Source organism: Mustela erminea, chromosome X (genome assembly GCF_009829155.1).
Source record: "Mustela erminea isolate mMusErm1 chromosome X, mMusErm1.Pri, whole genome shotgun sequence".
NCBI lineage: Eukaryota > Metazoa > Chordata > Mammalia > Carnivora > Mustelidae > Mustela > Mustela erminea.
The window spans coordinates 99,108,407-99,135,954 of record NC_045635.1 but is presented as its reverse complement, the minus strand read 5'-3'; the positions used below and the strand labels follow the sequence as shown (position 1 = coordinate 99,135,954).

The 27,548-nt window shown below is 52.8% G+C and overlaps 1 protein-coding gene and 1 long non-coding RNA gene across 7 annotated transcripts in view; both read right to left on the bottom strand.

Moving 5' to 3' along the window:
* Nucleotides 1–16,124, bottom strand: part of LONRF3 (LON peptidase N-terminal domain and ring finger 3) — a 34,889-nt gene extending 18,765 nt beyond the window's left edge. For 2 of the 6 annotated variants that reach the window (XM_032330425.1, XM_032330426.1), the window contains exons 1-6: nucleotides 15,063–16,124; nucleotides 12,003–12,121; nucleotides 8,389–8,511; nucleotides 4,117–4,272; nucleotides 1,727–1,991; nucleotides 842–935 (exon numbers count right to left, since the gene is read on the bottom strand). In XM_032330425.1, coding sequence (XP_032186316.1) covers nucleotides 842–935; nucleotides 1,727–1,991; nucleotides 4,117–4,272; nucleotides 8,389–8,511; nucleotides 12,003–12,121; nucleotides 15,063–15,939 — 1,634 coding nt within the window. In that variant the 5' untranslated portion in view covers nucleotides 15,940–16,124. The remainder of the gene's footprint in view (nucleotides 1–841; nucleotides 936–1,726; nucleotides 1,992–4,116; nucleotides 4,273–8,388; nucleotides 8,512–12,002; nucleotides 12,122–15,062) is intronic. The other 4 variants (XM_032330427.1, XM_032330428.1, XM_032330429.1 and 1 more) reach the window with 2 other exon arrangements.
* Nucleotides 16,125–18,534: 2,410 nt separating this feature from the next.
* LOC116582741 overlaps nucleotides 18,535–27,548 on the bottom strand; it is a 35,819-nt gene continuing 26,805 nt past the window's right edge. Inside the window, exons 3-4 of the long non-coding RNA XR_004282508.1 lie at nucleotides 26,268–26,413; nucleotides 18,535–19,867 (exon numbers count right to left, since the gene is read on the bottom strand). This is a non-coding gene — a long non-coding RNA (uncharacterized LOC116582741). The remainder of the gene's footprint in view (nucleotides 19,868–26,267; nucleotides 26,414–27,548) is intronic.

Genomic DNA, 27,548 nt, shown 5'->3' with positions numbered 1-27,548 from the left:
TACTGATGACAAAACAGTGGCAGAGAAAAATCACTTGCTCTAGGTCAAACAGCCAGTAAAGCGGCAGAGCCAGGGTTCAAGCCCAGGCCATCTGGCTTTGGAGCACCTCCTCACAGCCACAAAGTCACAGCTGTGAAAGGAACCGAACTAAAGTCTTTTTTTTCACACAGCCCGAGCTTGTACCAGCTTCCTTTTTCCCGAGGCGGGTGGGCAGGTGTGTGGATAATTCGCTTCCCCACTGGGTATAAAAGGGATGCCTGGCCAAGTGATATTGTTCTGCTACTGTTCAAAATGAAAACCAGTCAGGCCCTCCATTTGGCTTCCAAAGAACAGGCCTATGGCATTGACATTAGCCCTTGAGCTTTGGGATCTTGATCTAGTAGGCGAGACTGGTTCTAGGGTCATGAACTCAAATATCTACAAGGTACCAGGAAAATAATGCAAATATGAGACACAGGCAATTGAGAGAGAGGGGAACCATGGCCAACTAGAGAGTGTCTCTCCTCTCTCTAAACATTCACATTTAACAACAACCCCCCTCCACCCAAAAAAAATCCCATGAAGGCCAAACCAAAGACATTCAGAGTGTGGCCCTGAGTGTGAGCTCTGAGTAGACCATTTCCTTCCCACTCTTTAGGTATCTCCAAGTCAGGAGTGTAGGGAATATAACCTGTAAGCAAGGGACACAAGCTAGCCCACGTGACCAACAACAGCGTGATTTTCATTCTGTTAGAACCATGCTTTTCCGTGCTAACCAACCGAACATAGGTCACTAGCCCAAAGGTCCGGACTCCCCAGAAGAAGAAGCCTCGGGCAATAAGTGATAGCCCCCATCACATACCTCATACACAGGGCGCATTCAAGGTCAGACGCATCCACAAAAGATGGCAGTGGAGCACTGACAGCAGCTTCGGCCCCCTGCTCAGCCAGAGGATCTGTGATTTAGAAAGCAGTAAGTCAGAGATGGACCAACCTTACTTTCACAGATAGCACTTCTGAGGCAAGAGAACCCCATGGGTGTTTCAGCTTGCCGCTCTCAACCTGCCTCCCAGAGGGTAGATGCAGTGGCCACCCGAGCCACCGGGAGTGGAATACCCGGAAAGAGGCTTCGGGAGGCTTCTGGCAGCCCCACAGGAAGAAAAATGTGAGTCTGGGAATATCCAAGAGCCCTGGGGACTTGACTCCAGTGCAGCGGGCACCTCACTCAGCAGCAGCAGCAGCAACAGCAATTCCATGGCCTGAGCCAGGTCTTCAAGGCTGATACTGAATCCCGGCCCTGGCAGCCTGTCTTGGAAAGACATGAGGCTGCGGCTGCTGCTTCTGATGCCTACCACTGGGCACCCAGCTGGGAGGGAGGAGGGCAAGGCCTGGTCACACCACCCCGTGCCTCCATTCCTAGAATGGAGACGAGGGTAGGGGCAGGTGGGCCTGGGAAGAGGCGACACCGCCAAGGGCGTGAGGTGTCAGTAGTCGATACGGGCCCTGACCTTATGCCTTGGCTTTTCCTTATTATTAGTGAACCCCAACAGTGTGCTAACAACCATGTGGGCTCTTTCAAAGGCCTCACGGCACCCCGAGGTGGCACAGCTCGGTGCCAGAGCTGGGCCACACGCCCAGAGTTGGCAGAGCCCGCCGAGCCCCCCATGGAGGCTAAGTGACCGGTAGATGCCTGTGAGTCCCGGCCCTGCCCCCTCCAAGCCCCTTTCTCCCTGGGGAGAGTCAGTACCTGGCTTCAAGGCTTTCGCAGGCACCTCTGGATCTCGGGTTTCAATTTGACAATGCTTCCTTTTCTTTTCGTGGCATTTGCCAGCCTTGGTGGAGGCAGCTTCTGCAGAGGCCGAGTCCCCCTTCTCCGCCTTGTCTCCTGCCTGGCCTTTCTGGTCGCCTTGCTTCCCCTCCCCCTCTACTTTAACTGGGTTTGCCAGGCTGCTGCGGTCTCCCCCCGCCGCTGCTTCCTCCTGACTAGAACAGCGTGGGAGCTCCGGGTTGTCCTGGACGGAGAAAGAGCCGAATGTCAGTATCACCTTAGGACCAGCATCGTCCTCTGACACTGCTACCGACTGGGGACAGAGAGAAAACTACGGAGCCCTGATCACTGAGTAGACACACAGCTTAACTGGGGTGGGGGGGCAGTCAGAAGACATACTTCCTACTTCCGACCACCCAGAATCGGCAAAGAAGGCATGCCGGGCCTGGGTGAAACGGAAGAACTTCCCTAGGCAAGGACAGAAAAGCGCGTAGAGGACAGACACCTTGGGCTGTGGTAAAGGGGACAGATAGAGAGTGGGGCACCTTCCCCTCTCCTGGGCAAATCTTTCCCCAGTTACCACCTGAGGGAAACCAAGGCACGCAGTGAGCGTGGATCCTATCACCCAATCTCCTGCCGCTCTCTCTGCCACTTGAGGCTATCTGAGAGCCCCACCTCCAAAAGGACTTTCGCTAAGGCTTTGGCACAGGTGTGTTCACAGGCCTGCGGAGTTCCCTTGGGTTCCAGAGCTCTGCGTTATACCGGTCAAAAGAACTCCGTGTCATACTAGCCAAAAAACAAACTACTCTTTTGACTAGATTTTGAGTGAGATGTCTGAAAAAGAGACAAGTCACTTGGCAAAACGACCAATAATGTCTCTAGTCTTTTCAAGACTTTTTGTCCAGGAGAGGGCATTTGAAAATGGATCTAGAAATAAATCCAGTGACAAGGTGCTTGCAGATTTATCTGGAGAACCCTGAACCCTGCTCTAAATCCATAGTCCGCAAGTCCCAAAATGCTCATGTTGTTTTCTTTCCCTTCAACCCCTAGCTTCTCCAAATAGTAGACAGACGGAAAATGGGGAGTGTGTAGTCGGGAGAGAACGGTGAGATGAGGAGAAAAAGGATATGGGTTTTCTCGGTCTCTAACCTGGGGAGATCAGGGGACCTGCAGCCCCAGAGCCGTGTGGCACCCTCCACTTCCTCTATGCCGCAAGCACTGTCCACATGGGGGTACACTGCTTTGCAATGCAAAGTTTATGTGGAAGCCCAATTCCCCTTTCCCCACAACTGGCTCTCCCTGGAAAGCCAGGGGTGCTATTTTCCCTCACTTCTGATTGAGCTGCAGTGAGAAGTCACTCCAGGCACTTCTTCAGGCAGCTATTAGCGTTCTCAGTCATCTACTGATGATCTCAAACATTACTGAAATGCACTAGGTGTTCTCTGACTTCTGAAGATACTCGGTTCGGCCCCGTTTTTTGTTTTTGTTTTCTTAAGAAAGGCACGCCTGCATTTTATTCCTTTTTAAGAGCGGGGAGAGAAGCAGGGAAAAATATAAGTTTCCTGCCTGTCAGAGAACCCAAGAAGCCCTGGAGATCACAGGGCTTCCACACAGGGGAAGAACACACGGCAAGGTTTGGTGCGTGCAGGGAGACCATTGCCTCAAGGTGCCTGGGTTTTCAGGGCTAAATTCTGTCTTCAAGTCTGGACTTCTGAGCCCCAGCTTCTGCCCACTTACTCTCTGCTGAGAAAGCCAGGGCCTAGAGCCCATTCCTCCGTGGTGCTGTTTTCTTGTTCCCAAAGATGGGCACAAATACCCATCTCCCTCCCAGGGACTTAACTCTTCCCAAATTGCTTCCCTCTTCCCAGCTGCCACTATGTCCTGGAAGTCTACTGATGTGTAAGACTCCGTGGGGGAATATAAAATTACCTCTACTTGGGGATCAAATGGGGTTGTCTTTGCACAGGGAACTCAGCTGGTGCTCAAAGACCAGCAGCTTGAACAAACAAAAAAAGCAGGAAAGGAGGGGTTGTTGGGCCTCTTCCCAGGCTCCACCCCTAAGCTGATAAAGCCGCCTGGATTGAATGGTTCCAGGGGAAGCGGACCTACTCCTTTTTCTTTCTGTCAAATCTCTCAGCTGGATCTGATCAAGAACTGAAAAAATGAAGGTAATAAACCAAACCCCCCTGGGACCATGCCTGAAATCCGGTTTTATCTGTAAGAAATAACCTTCTAGCAAAGAACACAACCACTAGTGAATCCATTTCTTCCTTCTCAGGAACCGAAGGAGAGGTAGGGCTCACTCCCACGTTTGCCCACACAACAGCCAAACGAAGCATCGCGAGCGAGCTGGGTGAGTTGAGTTTTACCTGTGACAACTTTGGTAGATTATGACTGGTGCCTTCAGTAGCCATTGATTCTACGTGTTCCTTTAATCTAGGGTGAGGTGCCAACAACTTCAGGATATCGGGAAAATGTTCCTGAGAGTCCCCCGGGACTGATGGTGAAAAGAAACTAAGGAGAAGCTGTGACATAAAACAGAAGACTTCACTGCTTAAGTTTCTACAGGTGCTTGGGTGGTGGGGGTGGGGGAGGGGGAGGCAGGGGCAGGGGACACAGCTCGCAGGGTGAAACTCCAGGGAAGCAGCCTGGAACCAGACACCCCAATGTACCAGGGCAGGGGGCCTCAGTTTGGCGTGCGCCCGAGCTACCTGGGGAGCTAATGAACACCCCAGGTTCCAAGTTCCCACGCCTGGCTCCCCCAGGTCTGAAGTGTGGCCCTAGAATCTGGATCTCAAAATGGCATCACAGATGACTTTGTCATCCTAGCCAAGTTAAGAGCCATCACTCCCATGCTACCATTCAGTAGAAATAGCTGCAGTGGGAATTCAAGACCTATCTAGGAGGAAAGACACAGAGAGGTGAAGGCAGGAGGCAAACAACATGGTGGGGACCTGCAGTCACGTCCATAGCAGCCCCGTGGGTAGAAGCCTACACACATCCTCTAGGTTCCTCCATGTCTTCCCCCTACCAGCCCATTCTGCCTCCTCCTCCTCGGACCAACCTCCTTGGACCTTTAATCCCTTCCACAGTGAAGTGGTGGGAAGAGCAGAACCCAGCCTCTCCTCCCCCATTCTGGCCTTCACTCCTGGGTAACTTCAGGTACTGGAGGCGCGCAGGCTCCTGTCTGGGGCAGGTTTCCCTTGTGGTTGGAGAAGGTGGGGAGCAGGGGAGGTGGCAGGTGAAGACACAGAAGACCCAGTAGGGTCTGGGAGTCAAGGATATGTGTTCTCGTGCAGGCTTCCCCACGAGCTGCCCGCATTCTTGCTTCAATTCTCCCCTGTGCCAGCACGGGTTACAGACAGACGCGTGGACATACTGTATATAACACGAAACACAAGAAAGCAGCTCACTTGGCTTCCAGCACACATGGAAGTGTTTACCACTGCGCAGACGCTGCGGTGTCTGGAGACCCACTACAGGGCGCTCCACGCCCTTGCTCAGGGGAACAGGGTATGAACTGATCAAGGGAGGCTGACAGAGACTCCGACCAAACTCTGTCCTGTTTCATTTGTCCCCTTGCTGGCCCCTAGCAGTGCCTTCATGAGGCTCTTTGAGATGTCAGCACTTTCCACAGAGCCAAAGCCTGCTCAGTGTCCAGCGCCAGCTCCAGTGCCTCAGCTCGGGCCCCCCGATGTCACTGGTCCATTCGAGCTCTCTGCTGCACCATAACGGAGCGCCTTACACTGCTCGGTCTCGCCCGAGTCTCAGATCGTGCCACACACCTGAGTCCTTCTCCTTAACCAGGTGCCCAGCTTCTGGAGGCCCATGACCGTGTCCAGTACATACTCATCACCCCGGATGGAACTGAACTGAGACACTTATCCATCCCAGGGCCCAGGCAGAGGCCAAGCGTTCAAGTCCCAAATCCTCAGACAGATCGCAGTTTCCTTCCAGCTCTGGGAAACCCACTTCCCAGGTGGAAGTTGTTGCTGAAGGAGTGAGGCGAGGAGGTACTTACAGTGCCCCGGGGCCACAAATGCCAGCTTTCAGAGGCCCCTCCTCCCCAGGAACCAGAGCTGGCCTTCCGAAGCCCCCCTGAGGGGCCCAAAGGACCAACCACTTCTGAAGTAGTGTCCCTAGGATTCTCACCCAAAGAGCACGGGGCTTGCTTGCCGGGAGGAGCACCGGCTGATGTATGCAAGTGTTGAGTCACTGTGTTGTACACCTGGAGCTGATGTAACAGTGTGTGTTAACTAACCGGAACTGAGAGAAGAACTTTTGAAAAGAGAGCATGGTGCTTTTCAGTGGCAGCCGCACAGCATCCCAAGGGACACGGTTAAAAGGGCAGAGCATGGATGGGGGTGGGAAGGGGGCAGAGGGGAGAAATTGAAGGAGACAAGGCAGAAACAGCAACAGCACTTCGCTTCTTCCCTTCACTACCTAAGACTGCATTCTAGACCTTCCCAGAGGCTTTGGGAAACAAAACTTGGGGTCAACACTGAGTGAGAATAATCATTCCACACGAAAGAAAGTCATTTCCACTTCAGTGTCAGCCTTAGAAAGACCCGAATGGATCAAGAAGGGGAAAGAAAGAATCCGAGGTAAAAACAAACACTAAAAAGAAACCTAGGCCTGGGAGTGCCTAAGGGAGCCGATTCCTGCTGAGTGAACCTGGACCACCTTTGTCAAATCTTCAACCCTGAAACTGCAACGGGACAGTAAGTAAGAAAGGCCGAGGGCCCTCGGGGTTCGTATACGGCTGCCATGGCCTCATCACAGTCAGTGGAAATTCGCCTCTAAATTCTCCGCCCCGTTTCAGAACTCCAGGACACTCATCATGGGCATATGTGCCCTTGTGTTGTCTGGCATTTTTAGTGCACTGTATGACACATGCGGGGCTGGAGGGTCCTTGAGGACCGAGACGGTGGCTTATGCCTCTTTGGGTCTCCAGAGCTTAGCATGGCCCTTGCCCCTATCCCGTCAGGCGGTTGAGGAAGTGACACTAGCAGGTCTACAAAAGTGGCTGGCAAGAGAGGTCGACCCAGCTGACGACACCAGAGGCTCTCAGGCCAAGTAGGAAATGGAAATGGATGAACAGGAGTAGAGAGACCACTCGCCCCTGGATCTGACCCCTGCCTCTGCTGGCCTTTGCACGCTCTGCCCCCAAAGTCAAGATTCTTCTAACCAACCTTTGGCCATCCCCCGCCCCCAGAACCGGATGGTGCCACTGCTGCTCTCCACCCCACCCCCTCAGCGAGCACCAAGCCCCCTGGCATGTCCTCCTGGGACAAAAGAATGGTGGAATGGCTAAGAAGGCAGACCCTGGAAGCAGATGGAGTTGGGTTTACATGCCTTTTCAGCAATCACCAGCTACATGATCTCGGGAAGTCATCAAACCTCAGCTTCCTCATCTATCTCCTCGGTAACGTGGGGGATAAGTAACCGCAGCTACCCTCATAGGAATGCTGTGGGGGTCAAATTACATCCTCCACAGAAAGCCCTAGCATAGTGCCTGGTACACTGGAAATGCTGGATAAATGTTAGGTGTTGTTATTATTATTATTATTTTTATTTACACCATGGACCACACTTAAGATTCACAGCCTGGAGCAATTCTTGGCCACCAGTACTCCTCTCAAGGACACCCTGTCCACTTTTAAACCAGGCCAAAGCAACCTTCCAGAGAAGAAATCTGTGCAAGGTGCAACCTCCAGAGCTTGGCTTCTCCTAGTTCACTGATGATGCTAAAGATTCCTTTCTGGAACCTTCAGAAAGCAATCCTTCTCTTGCTCCCTTTCTTTACCCACGGCTCTGCCAAACCTCGCTGGGACAGAGGCACTTGAGACAGGTGGTGGACCAGGGGGAGGAGCACAAGGAGGGCAGAGGCCACCACTGACTCTCAGCATTCGACTTCCGGGCCAGTTAGCCCCACCGTGAAAGCACACTGTGGAACAGAAAGCACTGCGCTCCCAGAGCTGGGGACGCTTGAGCCCTTCAGGAGGGTTAATGTTTCGTAAATTAACAAAACGAAACAAAACCACCACATTCTCCGGGGATTCAAGAGTTGGAATGACGGCTTGGATTATATCGTCATGGTCCCTGACTTACATTCATGAGACAGTGTGTGTTCTATTTCTAGTGAAGACTGAAGGCTGGAGTTCTGCATATAGCAGGGGAGATGGTGACCAGCATCCATTCCTGGCGAGGAGCTCACCCGGTGGGGCGGGTGAAGCTGTGACAGCCAAAGCAAAGTTCTACAACTCTGGGCAGCCCCGCAGCCCTGACCTCTCCATCAACAGCCAGATCCTCCTCAGTGAGCCGCCACCCCCATGTTAACTTGCCTGGTTTGCTTTGGGTGGTTTTCCTACTCACAACCCAGACCCGGACTAGAAGAAGCAAGAGTATTCCTCGGAGGCTCCTCCAAAAATGCGGGAACGGCTCCATCGGATTGCACATGCCAAGAGGATGGTGTTTCTAGGCAATTGGCTCTTGTGTCTCCTTCCTGCCCCCTTAACCAAGGGAGCCACCCACTCAGGGCCCTAAATGCCAGGGACGGCAGTTCCCTCACTTCCCTCTTTGGAGAAGACAGAGAAGTGGGAGCCCACTGGGCAGCTGGACCTGACATCATCTCAACTCACCCTCTGGGCTTCAGATCTTGCTCTTTTGTTCTTTCCATCCAGGGACACACAATACAGAAACTCCCTTAGTGCTTCCTCCACCTTGCCTAAGGTGGCTAAGGCTTGTGCTTTTCTGAAGTGTGCCTGGAAGAAAACATTAGCATTCAATCTTGTTCTTATTCACCTACCGACTTATTGACCCTAGCCGAACACTTAATGAGCAGTCATTACTGTGTGAAGGGTTTTAGAAGGACTGCCTTTCTACCGTCCTATCGTGTAGGCAAAAGTTCTGAAGCCCATTTTACAGATGAAACCGAGACCCAGAAAAGTGACTTGCCCAAAGGTAGTACAGCTAGTAAATTGTGGACTCAGGGTTTAAGTCTGGGACTGGCTGATACCAAAGTCCAGTTTCTTAACAACTGTGCCAAATGACCTCCCGCTGCCCCACTGTTGTAGTGGGGGCACTGCCAAACACAGCAAGAACCCTCATTTAAGCACGTACTAGTCCAGCTTCCAAACCCACCCAGAAAGGCCTTTCTATTAACTAGTCTGTCAAGCAAAGACCTAGTCCGCATTACTGGCTGAATGATCGCCTATCCTTGCTGATCATTTTTCAGAAGAGGCCCAAGGAAAGGACATGACCTCCCCAAGACCTCAAGGTATAATTAGTGGCAAAGCTGGAACTAGAACTGGGGTGTAGGACCCCCAGAATGCTCTTCCCCGCAAAGCTGATTTCCCTTCAGAGGGCCAACCAGAGACTGAGCAAATGCTTTCCCTCCTGTGGGCTCAGCTCACTTCTGTTCCCTTCCCACACCTTTAAAAAGTATAAAGAAGATTTGGGGGCACCTGGGTGGTTCAGTTGGTTAAGCATCTGACTCTTGGATTCGGCTCAGGTCCTGATCTCCTGGCTTGTGAGATCTAGCCCTGCATCAGGCTCCCCACTTGGTGGGAGTCTGCTAGAACATTCTCTCCCTCTGCCCCTTCCCCCCACCTTGTATGGGCGCGCTCTCTCTCTCTCCATCTAATAAATAGACAAATATTAAAAAAAAAGTATAAAGAAGTTTTAGGGCTCTCAGAGGTCTCTGCCCAACTGTCTCAGCAGAGAAAGTCTTGAGGTAGCAGAAGAGCATCCTGGGGAAGAGGGAGGAGCAAAAAAAGAGGTGAAAAGATGGCAACATTCTCTCCATGCCTTGGGACAGGTGGCCGTTGCAACTTGGCTGGGAGGGCGTTGCTCTTGAGTCATCTAGGGTGCCCTTCGGGGGCCTGCTCCCCACTCTCTTGCCTCTATGGCTGACCCTGAGTCTAACTTAGAGAAGAAAACGATCCAGGTTGCACCTGCTGGGCACTCCCAGCTTCCCCTCCTAACATGCTTCTACAGACCCTGGGGTGGTGTCCTCTGGCTCTGGCCTGGCTACAGGCTCCATAGGCAGGGATCTGCCTTCTTGAGCTGTGGCCTCTGCTCCAAACCTCTTGAGGTCCTCTCCTATGCCCCCCACCCTCTTCCTGGAGCCTAATCTTGGCTGATACCTGAGTATGATGATACGATGATGGCTTCCTTCGTTGCTCCTCCCAGCACCATTTGCCAGGGGTCCCCTGGAGAAAGGCTTGTATGACATTTCAGGACAGCTAGAGGGGATAAGTGTTGGGAGACTGGAGAGGCCTCTAGGACCCCTCCAATCATACCAAATAGCAGCCCACATATTCCACTTGCTCGGGACAGCCAGCCCACCCACTGAGAGCTGTGCCACCTGCAGGATAAGTTGTAATACCACCGCACCTGGCTGGACTGGCTGGACTAGGGCTGCAGGAGGTGTACCTCGCCCCTAGGGGCATCGTACACAGAAATGATGAGAAGTATGCAAATTGGGGTATGGGCTGGTTTTGAATCATATGGATCAGTTCAAATCTTCTCTCAACCCTCAAGAAAATACCATTTGTTCTCTGCACTGCCTCTCCGCTTACCCCAGCAATTTGGGGAAATGAAACTCCTGTTTACAACTTCCACCAACTCTGATTTCACTGGGGAAGTCACTTTTCCCATTTCATCTTAAATGGTCCGCTACTCCTTAGCCCTGCTTCCCACTGCACCATGAAGGCTCCCACCCTTAGGCCCTAGGTTTAGGGTGGGAGCAGAAGAAGCTGCAAGGGAAGTCTTACCCCCCAGGCAGCTTCCTGACCTGCACAGCTATAAAGCAGATATGTTCTCACTGAAGCTCCTTTGGGTCAGACACTGGTGACTTTTAGTAAACCGTAAATCTGTCCCTTGGGAAGGAGCACATACTACTCCGCCATAACCCATGAAAACCTTCTCATCAAAGTACGTAAGAGCTTCCCTCTGACACTAACGGCTCAGCACGCAGGTCCACAAATGCTTTATCTGAGGTTCCCAGTTCCAGAAACAGTCTGATAGTTCAAAGTTTCACAAGCTCGGCATCAGAAGTTATTAGGTGGCAAATATATATGATATAGAATATGTCATAGTCTCCATCTCATTTAGTGTGAATTTTCATGTAAGGTACGGCAGAAATATTAGTGTGTATGACTGTGGGATGTTGTCCAGAGCTCCCGGAGGGTGCCACCTAGTATGTGGTCTTTCTGAAATCAGAAATATTCTGGACCCTGAACACTTCTGGCCCCATGGGATTCAGATAAGGATCACAGATCGGAACCTGGGTAAGGTGGGTTTCTGAGGTGGCATCCTGGGGGCTGTGTAGAGAGAACATTGCACCAAGACCTAGCAAACGGCAGAGCTCCCAGAATGGCCTCTCGATCACGCTCACCTGTGACCCTCACACCACATTCCCCAGGAGGCAACTGGGGAGAGAGCAAGAGCAGTGCTTTGCAACCCAGGACCCTTGGGGTCCAGAAAGTGAAGCGACTTCTCCATGGCAATTTAACTTGCAAGTAGTAGAGCCCAGGCTCAAACCTAATCTCCTAAACAAAATATGGATACGTGGCTAAGGGCCAGTCCTGAGGCCAGAGATACAGAAAGTGACACTTTGCTTCCTAGCATCCTGAGAGGTGTCTAGCCTTTCTCCAACCACCCTTCGTGTGACCTAGATGTTTGGGGATACCAGCAGGCTGATTATATGAAAGACTCGAAATAACACAACCAGCCAGCAATACTTCTCTCACATTCCTCTTTCTACTGTCCCTGAAAATGACAGACCATATAATGCTATGTGCCAGGCATTGTTCTAGGCATCCTACATATATTAGCTCATGTAATCCTCACGAAGGAGCCTGTTAAGTAGGTGCTTTAAACACCCCCCCTCATTTTATAGATGAGGAGATGAGGCACAGAGTGGTTAAGTAATTTGCCCAGGGCCACAGAGCTGGTGGAAGGAGCAGAGCTGGGGCATAAACACAGGCGGTTTGACTGCCAAGTTCATGTGCGAAGAGTCACAAAGCCTAAGCTGCTCAGCAGGCCATCAGGTGAAGAAGTAAAGTGGGGAAGAATCCAGTTCCCTTGCAGACCTCTGAGTCACCCTTCGCCAAGGGATCCCCAGCTCCTTAGCAGAGCCTTTTCCCTGCTCTGTTTGAGCTCTAGTGCCCCAAACCCTCAAGAAGGCAGCTGTTCCTGCCAATTCCCATCTATAGCACAGCCCATTCCCCAGCCTTCCCATTCCACTCACCTTGAAACCCAGTGGGCGGAGCTTACATGCTATTTCTGCATCATGCAGCGCGTCCTCATGAGACTCCAAGGTGAAATAAATTTGAGACCGGTTGCTATAAAGCAAGTGGTCATTTGGAGCTGCCAGAATGAGGAAAGAAAAAAAAAAAAGCTCTCATTAGTGGTCCCAGGGCAAAAACTAAGTCCTCTACTGAGAAAGGGTCTTGAGCAAATGGCAAGTTATCTAGGATTTTTCTACTGGGGATCCAAAGGGTTAGGCTCCATTTCCAGCCCTGATGTTGCCCTGCCACACTACCCCCTGCTTCCCAGCCACTCTGGGTCTGAGCTTTCCCAACTATACAGAAACAATTTTTTAAGTATGTTTACTTCCATTTATTTATTTATTTATTTATTTATTTATTTTGACAGAGAGAGGAGGAGCAGTGGGAGAGGGAGAGAGAGAATCCCAAGCAGGCTCCACACTCAGGTCTCCATCTTATAACCCTGATATCATGACCTGAGCTGAAATCAGGAGTCAGATGTTTAACCAACTGAGCCATCCAGGCACCCCATAAAGAAGTGATTTTTGCTTCTTTCTCAAGTGGTTCTTTAGTGGGCCCGTGGGGTCAGCGATGCATTAGCCGCTCTGACATGGGCCAACCCTGGCCCCCTCCATCGCGACTATGCATGGCTACCCACGGGCAGCCTGGCTTCTGAGGGAGGTATCACCCATGAGGAAATAGGCCAGGGAGGAGAGAAAGGGAGGTGGCCAGATGTGACCCCCAGGCTGCCCACCAGGAAGACAAGTCCAGGTTAGTCTACTCATGACATTAGCAACACCTGTCTACCAAGCCCAGTGCCTATGACGTTCTCTGAATGCACTTGCAAGGCTTTGTCCTCTCATTAGATGGCCAAATGTGAGTGAACCTGAACAAGGCTGCTGGGAATGAAGTGAGCTTGGCTCTCACTAACACTTTGAATCGCTAGATGCCAGGGCTGGACAGGCCTTTAGAGATCGCCTGATTCAACCAACCCATTCTTCAGATGAGGAAAATCAAGCCCAGGGAGCAGAAGGCATCTGCTCCGAATCATACAGCTTGCCGGTCAGACCTTGGAAGCGTTGAAGTTGGGGCGGGGGACATGTTCCTTTTTCTGAAAGGTGTGCACTACGCAGAATAATAAGGGGACACTGGCCATCTTTCAGCGCAGAGATACTCACCTACTGGGGAGGCCCCTTACCTCTTAAAAAGGTAAGGCTGTCACGATAGTTTTCACCCTGATGGCTCAGATTAACAGAGGTGAAGGAAGAAACTCCCAGTGGAAAAGCGGTGGCAGCAACAAAGGGGGAGGAAGACAGCGGGGAGGGGCTTTCCTGGCCCTTGAGGTATGGCTAAAAAGAATGGAACCTCCCTTGGAGATCTGGGTTTAAGTGACCTCCATTGTCTCCAGGTTGCCCCGCTCCTGCCCAGGGACTGGGCTCCAACACAGTTCGCGAGATTTTTCCCCAGGGCCGTGCAGAGGACTTCCTTGGGTCCCCATTACCCGCTGTCCAGACGTTAGCAGAGTTTAGAGTGTATGCCAGCCCCGTGCCGGCTCCCACCGCGCCTTGCCTGCGCACAGGATGTGCGTGGGGTGTGGGGGGGTATTACCTCGTCTGGCAACCTTGCACCGCCAGCCCGCGCTCCTCCCCCTCCCCTACTACCTGTTGCAAATTCGGGTAGCGAGTCAACACGTGGAGCCTCAAGCCCTCCCCCACCTCCACCCGTCGGAGTTGGGCTCAGGGCGCCCTGGGATCTCCAGAGCCCGGTCTGCCCGGCCCTGCCGCCTCCTCCCCGGCTCGCTTCGCCGGACGCCGCGCCCCGCCCCGGCCGAGCTCCGGGCGACCGGCCAGAGCTAGGCACTACCCGCCCGCGGCCGGCAGCCACTTCCTGGGTTGGGACGCGGAGGGTCGGCGGGAGCGGCTCCTCGAGGAAGCTCGGGCGCCCCGGTGCGGCCAGAACCGTGGGGCTGCTCACTTTGCCCTTGAAGCCGCCGAGCCCACCTGTCCGTCCTCCCGCAGCGCGCGGCAGCAGGGGACCGAGACACGCCCCCCTCCATGGCCAGCCCGCGGTCCCCGGGGATTCCCAAGCACTTGCGCCGCCCGGTCGCCCGCCGGGTTGGCGGGGTAGGGGTGCGAGGAGAGGGCGCAGGCGGCGGGCGGGCGGAATGGGGGGGGCATCTATTTCAGCCAGGGATCGTGTGATAGGAAGCGGTGACAATGAGTCACAGGGCAGCGGGGCACGAACGCTCCCCTCCCCCCGCACACGTTCGCGGGATGGTTTCCGAGGCGAGCGTGGCCCACTTCGGTTACCTCAGCCGTTACACAATCCCGCCCGCGCGGAGGAGGGGCCGCCCGGCCCGGGCCGCTCGCGGCCCTTATGCAACCAGTGCTCTCCTGACCTAATTCCACGCCGGACCCACCCCACCGGGAGCCGCGGCCCCGGAAGGGCCGATTCCCGCCATCGCGGCGGCCCCGGGCCCGGGCGCGAGCCGCAGACGCCCGCGCCGACCGAACGTCGCGGGCCGGCCCCGGCGCCAGTGTGGGCAGGGTGAGAAGTTCCTCCGCCCGCGGGGAAGGTGCGGGCAGGTGCAAGAGGAGCCCCGGCGCGCGGAGGGAGAGGGCGGAGGGACAGACTCTGGCACCGCGCGACCCGACGCAAGGAACGGGGCGGGGTGGGGGGAGGAGGGGGGGGAACACAAAGATGCGAAAGGCCCGCTAAAGAGACAGAGAAACGGTGACCCTGACAAAAGCTGACGGAGAGACTCGGGAATCCAACCCACGGGGAGACACAGAAAAAGACAAAGAGCGACAGGGACAGACAGGGACACAGAAAGGGCGAGAAATGGGTAGCGACCCAGACCAAGTTAGAGTCCGAACTCCAGACACCCCTCCCCCACTCCAGTCACGGCTCGTTCCCCCCCACCCACCCACCTAAGGTCCCCCGCGCCCCCTGGGCCCCGGTCCGCCCCCGCAACACCCGCCGCGGTCCTTCCCCCCTCCCCCCCCACCCCCCGGCCCGGCCCCGCGACGCCGCGGGCTCACCTAAGCGCACCGCCTCGTTGTACTTGAGCAACGCCGCCTCCACCTGGTGCTCGCGGTACAGCCGGTTGCCCTCGTGCCGGAGTTGCGACGCCCGTGCGGGGCCGGGAAACAACTTGCCCAGGAGGCCGCTGAGCACCACGTTGACCCGTAGCGGCGGCGGCGGTGGCGGCGGCGGTGGCGGCGGCGGCGGCGGCGGCGGCGGCGCGGCGTCGGCTGCCGCCGGCGGCTCAACTCGCCGGATCGCGCGAGCCCTCCCGGCGGCCACCATCAGCGCCGAGAGCTTGACCCCGCACAGGGCGCAGCGCCGGTCGGCTGCCCGGCCGCGCTCCAGGCACAGCTTACAGAAGGTGTGGCCGCATGACAAGGACACGGGGTCTGACAGAAACCCATGGCACTTCCTGCACTTGAAGCCGTCCCACACCTCGGTGGCGGCAGCGGCCGCTGGCGCCCCTGCCTCTCCCGCCGCCGCCTCACAGCTCGCCGCTCCGCTCCCGTCCGGGGGCGCCGGCGGCAGCACCTCGCCCTGCGGGACGTTCTGGGCCAGGCAGCGCACCAGTTGTTCCAGCTGCTCGGCCACCAGCTGCTGCCGCTCGGAGAGCTGTCGGTACACCTCGAAGGCTTCCCGGAGGCGGCCCCCGGACGCCAGGGCGTCAGCCTGCTCGAGCAGGACTTTGTACTCGGGGGTCGAGGGACTCGGAGGCGGCTCCTCTGGCTCCGGCTCCCGAGCGGCCAAAGGTGCGGAGCCTTCCGTAGCCGCCCCCGGCTGGGGGCCCATGCCTGCGCGGGTCGCGGCTGCCGCCGGCTCCGCCAGTTCTAAGTTGTTGCCGCCGAGCTCGGCGGTCACGCTTCGCATCTGTCCGGTCTGAAGTGAATCCATAGAGAAAGAGACAGGCGCGCAGGAAGAGGCGTCTAGGGGCCGGAGACCCAGAGCAGAGAGGAGGGACTGAAGAGAATTCGGACAGCCACCGCCGCGCTACCGCGCGCCGCTCGCTGCCGCGCCTCCGCGAGCAAGACGCCGGCCGCCTCGCGCCGACTGATAACTGTCCTGTCTCAGCGAAGTGTTATATAAAACAGTACCACGTGACGCGCCGCCACGCCGCTCATTGGCCGGCTGCAGGGAAATTGTTACAAAACCAGACAGTTTTGTAACAGTGTTGCGATTGCTTCTTTTGGCTTTGCTTTTCTTGGCGTCTTTTTGAGGCTGTTTGTGTTTATTCTCCTCTTTATTCCCACACCCCACGATGTGGATGCTTTTCTGAGGAGAGGGAAGGGGGGAAAAAAAAAAAACCCGAAGTCTTCTCTCGGGTTTCTCCGTCAGCGGAGCCTACTCGATCCCACCTTCAAAGCCGCGGGCAAACAGGTCTCCTCAGCCAGCCGTTCGCCGGCGGTCCCCCCGCCCCCAGCCCATCCCTCGAGACGCAAAGACCCCGAGCGGCGCAGCCCGCCAGATCTCGGAGACGCGGAAGGCTCGCCCGCCTAGGGGCTACGGTTGACGGTTGACGTCTGCGGAGGGAAGCGTGCTGGGACAGTCCCCGGGAAGCCCACACGCCCCTCTCTCTCCAGTTCCGGCCGCGGCTCGTGAGCCTTGGGAGCCGCGTCCCGGCTCACATTCGGGGTCCCTAGCCGCCTTCCCCGGGGAGTCCCCCCCCCCAAAGTTAGTGAGTGTGGTCATCCGAAGGCGCTTCTGTGCTGGGAGCCAACCGAAGCGGCGGGCCCGGGAGAGTTCGGTTGGACCGCGAGGGACCCGTCAGGAAGATGCGCTTGCCGGACGGGCCCCAGGGGTGGAGCCTCGCGTGCCCCGCGACTCGCGTCTTTCCCGCCAGCGCCAAAACCTGCTGCACGTGGCCCTGGGCAGGGGGATGGGGGGCACGAGAGGGGCTCCGGGGGGAACCACGAGGGGGCGCGGCCACGAGAACTCCGCGGGGATCGGCGGGTCCCCTGGGAGCGTAGGCGACCCGCAGGCGGGACCGGAACCAAGAGCGCTCCTCCCGGGAAAGTCCGCGCGTCCCGGCGCGCTCGAGCTGCAGGCAGAGCTGCCTCCAGCTTCGCTGCCCCGAAGCGCCGCGGTCTCGGCCCCGGCGCGCAGTGGGGAGGTCTGTGTTCAGGCCGGTGTGCTGGGCTCACAATAGCCGTGCTCCCTCGAGGATGCCCCGCTTCCTTCCAGAAGGCCCATGTGCACTGCTCACGCCATCTCTCCCCACCCAGAAGTTGACGGGAGCCACACGCGCAAAACGAAGAGTCTTCAAGACCTCAAGAAATAACGCATGTCCCCTGGGGTCTTGCTGCTGCGAGCAGGGGAGCGGGGTCTGGGCTTGCCTCTGGCTCCCAGAGCCTCCACAGCCTGCAGGCTCTGAGCAGTGCCTGGAGCCGCGCTCAGGGGCCCAGCGTCCCGCCCCCCCCAGCATCTGAAGACCTCCAGCTGGCTCCCGCTGTGGCCAACTCTTAATTGAGGGACCTTGGGCAAATGACCTAAACTCTAGGAACCGATATTTGGGGTTCTGAATACATGTCAGGGATGACCTTAGTCGGGATCAAGTCATGTTTCAGAGCTGGGCATCACAGGGCTCTGTCAGGGCTCTGTGTCTCTTTAGGTTGTCAATCCCTCCAAACAACACCAAAATTTAAAAAAAAAAAAAAAAGTACACCGTCGTGCAGGGATTTCTAGAGCCATCCTCTAGAGATACAGGACTGGGGAAAGGGTCAGAGGGGAGAAGGAATGCTGGGGACAGCGGGGGGGGGGGGGGGGGGAAGAGACCAAGAAAACAAACCAAGGAGCTCAGGATGTAGCCATAAAGGCATAAGGTGCTCAAAGGAAAACTTGGCTTGCAGCTCTAGCTTTGCCATGACTTGCGAAGAGAACCTGGGCAAGTCCTCCATTCAGGCCTTAGTTTCTCCTGATCATCAAGGTTCTCTCCAGCCCTCGCCTTCAGTGACTTCTATCCTAAGACTCAATTTCATGATAGCAACTCAACCACTTTAGTAAAAGACTAGTCCAGATGCTGGGGGTGGGGGGGTGTTGGTTGGTGGCTTGGACAAGGGGGTGAAGTCAGCAGTAGCAGAAGGGCGGGGGCGGCTAGACTCCTGTCCTCATCAGGGTCAGGCCAGAGCTAGATTTTTTTTAAGATTTTATTTATTACAGAGATCACAAGTAGGCAGAGAGGCAGGCAGAGAGAGGGGGGAGCAGGCTCCCCGCTGAGCATAGAGCCTGATGCAGGGCTTGATCCCAGGACCCTGAGGTCATGACCTGAGCCACTCAGGCGCCCCAAGAGCTAGATTTTGAAGATAGAGAAGTCAGGGGACTGGACAAGAGGGAAGGAGATGGCCAAGCCAGGCAGTAGAGGAGAAGCTGCGGCTCCCAGTAAAATACTAAAGGAAGCTCCTTTCACCCTTCAAATTGCTCTGCTGTTGAATGGGCTCAGTCTTAGTCCATTCAGGCTGCCATAATAAAATACTATATACTGGGTGGCTTATAAGAAACAGAAATTTATTTATCACACTTCTGGAGGCTGAACAAGACCAAGATTCCAGCAGATCTGGTGTCTGGTGAGGGCCCTCTTCCCAGTTCATAGACAGCCATCTTCACCAGCTGTGTCCTCAAATGGTGGAAGCCTGGATGTCTCCAGGCTCTCTTTCATAAGTGTGCTAATTCCATTCATAAGAGTGAGAGCCCTTTTGATTTAATCACCTCCCAAGTGCCACACTTCCAAATACCATCACACTGGGGATTAGGTTTCAACATATGAATGCGGGGGACACAAACATTCAGTCTATAGCAGGGTCCCCAACATTATCTGTCTGCTCCTTTTGACACCTTTGAGGAGGGACAGTCTGTAGGTAATGGGTGGGTAATGAGATGTAATGAAAGGGCCATGAGACGGATAATGATGAAAACTTAATTCAAGATCTTTCTCCCTTTGACAAGTTTTTAAAAAGATGTTGGTTACTGCCAGTTGTCTTCTGGATGCAGTTCTGAGATGAGCCTTGTTCCCTGGACCACCTTGATGAGTAAGCAAGCATCCTCTGGGTGAGAGATTTCCCTCCCTTGTCCACTGGGGTTGGAGGCGGGAAGAAGACCAAGGCAAGGCAGGCAGCAGGTTTCAGTCCAGCAGGCGTGGTGTAGAGATGCTCTCAACAGGTAGCCCCCTTCGGCATCTGTGTGTGCCTAAAGCTGACCATGAATTTCGTCAGGAACGTTAACAGCTGCCAGGGTAATGCCGGGTGCCCTGGGACCCAAACCAGGCAGCGCCACATACTCAATTAACAGACAGACTGCATAAGAGTTTTCCATTGTATCTGCATATCAGGACTGCCTGTAGGATAACACCAAAGGGGCTTCTGTGGAATTCTGGAAGACATTACGACAATGGCTTTCTTTCCTTTATTTAAAGTGAACAAACATTACCGCAATATACATTTGTGGACCAACTCAAAAGCCTCCTATTCCAAACTTCCCTCTGCTCTCACTACTTGGGGCTGCGTAGAAGGAGGGGACAGGGGAGACCGACAACATTTTTTCAGATGCAAATATTCCCTTTGGAGTGCCTGGTGCTTCAAACCACTGTTTATTTATGCTAGTATCCCCCATGCGGCAGGGTTGATCTGCACATCCTTTTCCAGTGACTATAGCAAGTTTTCCAACTGGGCACTGAAGAACCTCTCTGGGGTCCAGAGGAGACAGCTGGCAGGGCTTGACCCCCTAGCTCCCTTCGCCAGGGAGCACAGCAGCTGTCAGTCTGTCCATTTTGTGGTGAGCTTGAGGTCAAATCTCACCGAAGAATGGCTTTCCCTTCTTTAAAATGAGTAGTCTGAAAAGACGAAACCAGAGAGGGAGACAAACCATAGGAGACTCTTAATCATAGGAAACAAACTGAGGGCTGCCGGAGAGGATGGGAGGGGGACTGGGGGGCTGGGGTAATGGGGTGATGGGCATTAAGGAGGGGATGTGATGGAATGAGCTCTGGGTGTGACATGCAACTGACGAATCACTGAACTCTACCTACTAGAACAGAAAATAACAACACACTATATGTTAACTGGATTTAAATAAAAATGAATAAAAAGTTTGGAAACCATGGCCATTTTCCCATATTCGTGGAGCATCTTCTATATACCAGGCACTGTTGTAGGTGGAAATACAGCAAAGCAGCACTTGGCTCCCAAGTACTCCCTTTACAGAGGGTTGCACATACTTTTCCCACACATTTTAATCCCAGCTTCCTAGACGGACCAGAAGTTCCACGAGGGCAAGACTAGTGTCTTGTGTCCTTCATCTCCTCCTCAAAGGACAGTCTTTGTTTTTGATTTGGTTTGGTTTTAGAGGGGGAAGGGGTATGGGGTGGAGGGAGAGAATCCTCAGGCAGACTCCCCGCTGAGTGTGGAGCCTGATGCAGGGAAGGGATCCCAGGACCCTGAGATCATGACCTGAGCTGAAATCAAGAGTCAGATGCTTTACCCACTGAGCCACCCAGGTGCCCTTCGAAGGACAGAATTTGAACAGATCTTACTGAACACAGCAGGGGACATTTGGGTTCTGGATGGGAGAGTGCAGAGAGACAAGAGGACATCCAACTAGAAGGTCATACCTTTGCCCTGGGTCATTCACAGAGGAGATAGTGAAGACGCAGATAATTTTAAGCATTGACAGTCCTGTGCTCACTTTGGCAGCACATGTACTAAAACTGGAAGGAGCCGAGAGTCCCATACAACCCTGCACGCACGCACACACATATACACACACACATATGTGCACACGCTATGCCCAGAAGCTTGGCCAAAGCACTTATTTAATGTTTACTTGAGTTTCTCATTTTATGAACTGGGGCTGACCCACCAGTTACGCAGCCTTGGGGCACTTGGGTGGCTCTGTTGGTTAAGCATCTGTCTTCAGCTCAGGTCATGACCCCAGGGTCCTCAGATCAAGCCCCACATTGGGCTCCTCGTTGAACAGGGAGCCTGCTTCTTCCTCTCCTTCTGCCTGTCGTTCCCCCTGCTTGTGCTCTCTCTGTCAAATAAATAAAGAAAATCTTTAAAGAAATTATTTATTTATTTAGCTTTATGGCGCGGGGGGGGGGGGGGGGGGAGCTTTAAAGGCACTAACATGAAAAAGGCTGCCCCTTGCTATCTAGAGTAGCCAAAAGCCAGAGCTAAAAACTAAAAGTATGAAAACTTCACCAATCAGTCCTGGTTTCACAATTGAGGGAACTGAGGGCTAGCGAAAGCTAGTGACTTGCTGTGGGGATCCATGAGACAACCAAGATTGGAAGCTAGGCCCCCTGCCTCTGTCTAACGTTCTTTCCACGTGAGCAGAAAACTTCCAAGGAACACAGAACATCTCCCCAAATAAGTTAGAAGTTATTTCAGGTTTCTTACATGATTTGCAATTCAACAAATGTTTATTGAACATATACTATGTTCTAACGGAGCTGGCATTTGTGGGCAATAATAGAAGGGTATGGCACCATTCTTATCCTCCAGTAGCTAACTGAGGAAACAAGAGGCAAAGATTTGAAATAGTTAGGTAAAAATAACAGGCAGTATGTGAGAAGTGCCAAAACTGGGGGAACAGCAAGTCCAAGCGAGAGCTCAAAGGAGACAGACGGCACTGCTTCCCATCTCATAGTGAAGGTGCCTTTAAGCCAGGCTGGAGAGGATTTAACTAGAGAAGTTAAAGACCACCTCACTTCTCAACTCGAGGGGGTTCCCTTCACATCAGAGGCTACCTGGCTAGGGAAAGGGAGATATTCAAGGAAGCTGGGCTGGTCAAGGCCCAGGGATTTCTATTTTTAAGGGCTACCCATGTGATTTTGATGCTTAGTTAGATTTGGGGTTCACTCATGTAAAGGATAATGCAGAATAGATTGGATAAGTACACCCCAATCCTTCTCTCTCTAGCTCACCCTTAGTTTCTCTGGGCGGTGAATATCAATAATTCTTGTCTACTTTTTACTGAAGGGAAAACTGAGGGTCCAGAGACTCCCCCCGCACCATGCCCCGAGACTTTCAATGATATGTTGAACGTCATTCGGCAAGTAGTGTGGTCTCTGGTTTCCTGCCAACCAGTAGAAATAAAAATATCAGAAGCTATCATCTCAAGGAAGATTTTGCTTCATTTCTCAGCAAGACAGATCAGACCTACTCAGAGTTGAGTAGGCTGGCCGGGGGACACAAAGGAGCAAGTCTCTGGAACTGCCAGGTGTGTGGGACAAAGCCCAGGCTGAGGTTAGAGACTGGGAGCTCTGAGTCCTAGCTTTGCTGTGTGACTCAGACCCAGCCACTTCCCCTCTCTCTTGGTGTGTCCTTCGCCTATTAATAACGATGTTCAGCGTCACTGTTGGGATTAGCTACCAGTAATGGCAAATGCACAGTACAGTTAGTCCCGATGTGATTCCTGGGAACAGAAGGAATCCACAGTCATCTGTCAACTGTTGTGGGTAAAGTATGTACCGACTGCCTTCAGAGTAGAAGTGCTTTCTTTCCAGGAGAGTAAGCTAAAGGCCCGGGGCTGGGCCCTGCCCTCTATAGGGGTACTGGCCAGTGTGGGGGCCCTAGAGTTCCTGGCCAAGAGCTGTCTGGTCTTAGGAGGAAAAAGAAATAAAGGGCAGGTTATCTGGAGGGAAAACAGCAAACATCCATCAGAAGGAAATTAACCTGAGAACTTTGGCAAGCCTGGTTAATATCTGTCATAAATTGTGGTGAAATATACAAAACATGAAATTGACCATTTTAACCATATTAAGTGTCTTGTTTGGTGGTATTAAGTATATTCGCATCATTGTGCCACCAGGACCATCACCCACCTCCAGAACATTCTTCATCTTGCAAAACCAAAACCCCGCACCCGCTGAACCGCAACTCTCCATTCCCCTCTTTCTCCAGCACCCCCCACCACTATTCTACTTTCTGTCTTTATGACTCTGGCAACTCTTAGTCACTTCAAATAAGTGCAACCACATGGGATTTGCTTTTTGTGGCCGGCTTACTTCACTCCATAAAATGTCCTCAATATTCATGCCATAGCATGTGTCAGAATTTCTTTGCTTTTAAAGGCTGTGTAATAGTCCCCTATAGGTACATACATCTTGCTCTCTTGCTTGTTCATTCATCAGTCAATGGACGGCTGGGTTGCTTCCACATTTTGACTATTGCAAATAATACTGCTATAAACATGAGTATACAAAGCTCTTTTCTAGACCCTGCTTTCACTTCTTGGGCTCCATACCCAGAAGAACTATGGGATTATATGGTGACTGGCTGGCAATTCTATTTTTCACTCAAGGAACCACTATATCGTTTTCCGCAGTGGCTGCACCATGTTACATTCCTACCAGCAATCCATAAGTGTTTCGATTGCCCCATAGCCTTGTCCACACTTGTCATTTTCTGTTGTTTTCTTTTCATCAGAGCCATCCTAATGGGTGTGAAGTGACATCTCACTGTGGTTTTGATTTGCATCTCCCTGATGATGAGTGATTTGAGCTTTTTTTTTTTTAATTTGCTTACTGGCCATTTGTATGTCTTCTTTGGCAAAATGTCTGTTCGAGTCTTTTGGCCATTTTTTTTAGATCGGGCTGTTTATTATAGTTTTGTTGTTGAGTTTTAAGACTTCTCTCTATATTCTGGGTATTAATCCCTCATCAGACATGTGCATTGCAATTTTTTTTCTCCCATTTCCCCCATTCTGTGGGTTGCTTTTCACAGCTGATAGTGTCCTTATCTGACAACCTTGGGAAAACTGGGAGATGTCAGAATTCAGGTTGGTTTTTTTTTTTTTAGATTTTTATTTATTTATTTGAGAAGGACAGAGAACTCAGAGGGAGAATGAGAGAGAGAGAAGCAGACCCCTCAGTGAGCAGAGAGCCAGACTCCAGGACCCCTAGAGATCATGACCTGAGCCAAAGGCAGATGCATAACTGATTGACCCATCCCAGTGCAACTAGAAGTCGGGTTTGGACCTTGAAGAAACTGGATTCACAATCGACTTATTTGATGTTGTGCAAGCTACTTAACCTCTTTGAGCCTGCCTTAGTTCTTCCATCTGAAAAATGGGGATGATGCTTAGCATAGAACCTAGCTTGTAATATTGCTTTGATGATGTGTAAATGAGATCGTATGTCTCAAATCTTACCCCTGAACCTAGCCCAGACTAAATAGTCAGTAAGTGGTAACCTTTATTGTGTTTAAGAAGGAACCAGAATGATGTAAGTGAAATGTGATCTTCGTTATTATCAAATGGGTGAGTAGGCCAACAATATTACACCACCAACCCAAACACAGTAATATTACACAATAATTAACACTTGTGTAGCAAGCTGCAATTTACAAAGCATTTAAACATTCATCATTCATTCAACAGGCTCCACTGGAAACATGATGGGTAAGGCAGTCGCGCAGAACTGAGTGGGACTACCATGGGAAAAGGTGGTCTTAATCAGGACATGAGTGCTAAGAAGACAGAAGCATGGGGTGGGTGCTGATGGGGGGCACAGAGAAGGTGAGTTCAGACCAGGGGAGGGCTTCCAGGTGAGTAACATGGACCAAGGATTCGCAGGATTACGGGGTTAGGGGGAGGAAAGGTGCGCTGGAAGGGGCTGAGCATTTCAGATAGAGGAAAAAGCCACTGCAAACTGCGGAGGTGAGAAAGGCTGGCTCGCTAGGGAACCGCAGCTAGTGTGTCATGGCTGGAGCTAGCATCTGAGTGAGACAAGTAGTAGGAGTCTAGAGAGGTGGGCAGATGCCAGGCCATGAAGGGCTGTGTAGGCCAGTGTAAGGACTTGGGATTTTATCCCGAGAGGAAGAAGATGCTGTTGAAGGGTTTAAAGCAGATTCATGATGTGACTGGCTTTGCTGTTTAGAAAGATCTTCGGCTGCAACGTGGAGGAGAGCGGAATGACAAAGCCCAGCCTGGGAGAGACCAGGTAGAAAGATGAACTAAAGGAAGGACAGTGAGGTGAGGGAGAAATGAGGGCTCAAGGGACATTTAAGACAAAATGGAGCAGATGTGGGGACTGATTAGATGACCTTAGTTCACTCTTTGGGAGCAATTTAGATGTTAGCATCATTTTTTTTTTCATTTAAGATGAGTAATAGAGGCTGAGGAAGGGGCAATGATTTGTACCGGGTCCGAGAGCCAGAAGGAATCCGATCAGGACTCTGGCATTCTACCCGGACATCTCTTTCTCGCACCTCTAGAACAGGCCGTTAGATGAGTTTCTAGATCTTTACTGTAAATCCCTTTTAAGGAATTCAAGTCCTGTTTCCCCACCGACTGCTTTGCAGCATATAATCATTTCAGAAGTATTTTATCTGAGTTTTTAATTGGTTGTCAGCGTAGGATGTCTTCACACCCCTGAGCTTTAAGACATTTTTTCCTTTCTTTCTACTTAGTGTTTAATGAGTAGCCTGGAAGCAAAGCCTTCTATCCCAGGGAGGCTCAGATGAAGAGTCCGGGGCTCAGAAAGAATGAGCCTAAGTACAAGGCTTGGCCACTAATTAGCCGCAGGATAGAACAAGTCACTTTCTCTAAACTCTCTGAAAACCCTAGGGACTAGAACATATGAATGCATACTCACTCAAATTCAGGAGCTTTATGAGTCTCTTCTAAAGTAAGTATGCCTTCAAACTGTGAATAGCCACTCTCTCACGAATCTTTTTGGTAAGTTGGGTTTCTGATGCCGTAATATGCTTACAGCTGTTACGGATTTTCCCCAAAAGTCTGTTTGCTCAGCAGGGAGCATGACGGCTCTGTAATTGCTAAGCCGAGTGTTATCAGACTTAACTGTCAACCAAGACGCATGGGTTTGTTTGTATTTTTCTATGCACTTGTACTGCTAAGGCTCCCTTTCTTGGGCAGGTTTTGCGGGGGGAGAGAGGAGTACAATTCTCCAAATTATAAAACCAGAGGCGGGGGGGGATAAAATAAATGAAGGTGAATTTACGGGAAACCCAGCACCTAAAGGCGAGGTCCAGTCCTGAGAGGCCGGCCCTCCTGAAGGTCCCCTTGTGTCCCCTGGCTTCCGCCAGCAGCAGGAGGGGCTGGGCTCCAGGCCCGTCACCAGAGGGCTTGAGGCTCCTGCAGGCGCATGCCCCCCCCGCTCCCCCTCTCCGTGTGGGGAGCACCCACAGGCCAGTCTGGCTGTGACACGGTGGGACTAGGAGGCCAGGGACAAGCCGAGTCAGTCTCTGTGCAGGGCCCGGGCAGGCTCTCACCTGCAGGTTTCGGCCCCTCGCCGCCTGGCATCCCAGCACCTCGAGCATCTCCCCGGGCCCCAGGAGCAGAGACGTCACAGGAGGCGTGGAGAGGATCCCAAGACAGAAACGGAGAGGGGATAAGGCCCTTGGTAAACAGTCAAGCCCTAGGAGGGTAGAAGAGAAACGCCGTTGAGAGGACAGTCATTCCAAAGCTCCTGGGATTCAGTCAACAAACATTTGTCTAACACCCACCTATGCAAAGTCCCCACGACTGTTACAAGCTTGAAGTTGCGGCCATCCCCCCTGCCCCATGGCCTGTGCTTACAGGGGCCTAAACACAGTCCACACAGGTCATTGTCATTCTGGAGAGGCTGTGGGGGTGGTGGGGTGGGGCGGGGAGCAGACACAGGAAAGGAGGCTGCCTGGAGGTAGTGACTTTTGGGCCCAGGCTATAAAGGAGAGCTCCAGATGGGTCTTCAGGGAGTGGCCTGAAATTGAAGGGAAACCTCTCCCAGTTGTCATGGCCCTGGGTCCTTCTTCCTGTCCAACTCTGACCCTGGAGTCAGGTCTGCAGAGGGGAAGGACTTGACCGCTTCCGTTGACCAACGGGGGGAATCGGGCAGGAAAGGAGAGCACCTTTCCCTAAAGAAATCTATCGTGCAAGTGTCTTCCTCTCCAGACCATGAACTAGGGCAAGTACAAGACTTAGGCCCCTGTGAATCCCCAGCCACTAGCACAATTCCCAGTTTATAGTAGGTGTTCAATACAGGCTCAGTGAAGGGTCTGGAATATTTGTCCCATAACTTCAAGTGGACAGCCTGGCTTTTCATGACCTGGGAAGACACTTGTTTTCCTAGAAAGAAAAAAAAAACTGTCTTCCTGGGAGCATTTGATTTTGCAGTAGGCAAAGGGGCTGCCTCGTTAGTCGTGGTGCTCATCACAGGTTCCCATCAAATCTGTCCTGTGATCAGCACAATATCCCAGTGCTTTGCCCCCTCCAAGACTCGGGCTCTTCTTACAACCAAGGAACCTCTGAGGCCTTGTATTCGTTTTAACACACACCCTGTGGAGACAGTGTCCTGCCTTCAGTGCCCCAACCCAGTCAGGGGATGCTGCCTATCTTTTGAAACCCAAATTCTTCCTCTCCTTGGAAACCTTTCCTGAGAAAAGCCCACACGCTGTGACCCCTCCTGATGGTCTTGGCTGCACACCTGAATGAGACATTCGACAGGTGATCACACACGAGTCAGAGATGTTTTGCGCACCGCCTTTTCTCCCAAACAGATGAGGAGCCCCTTG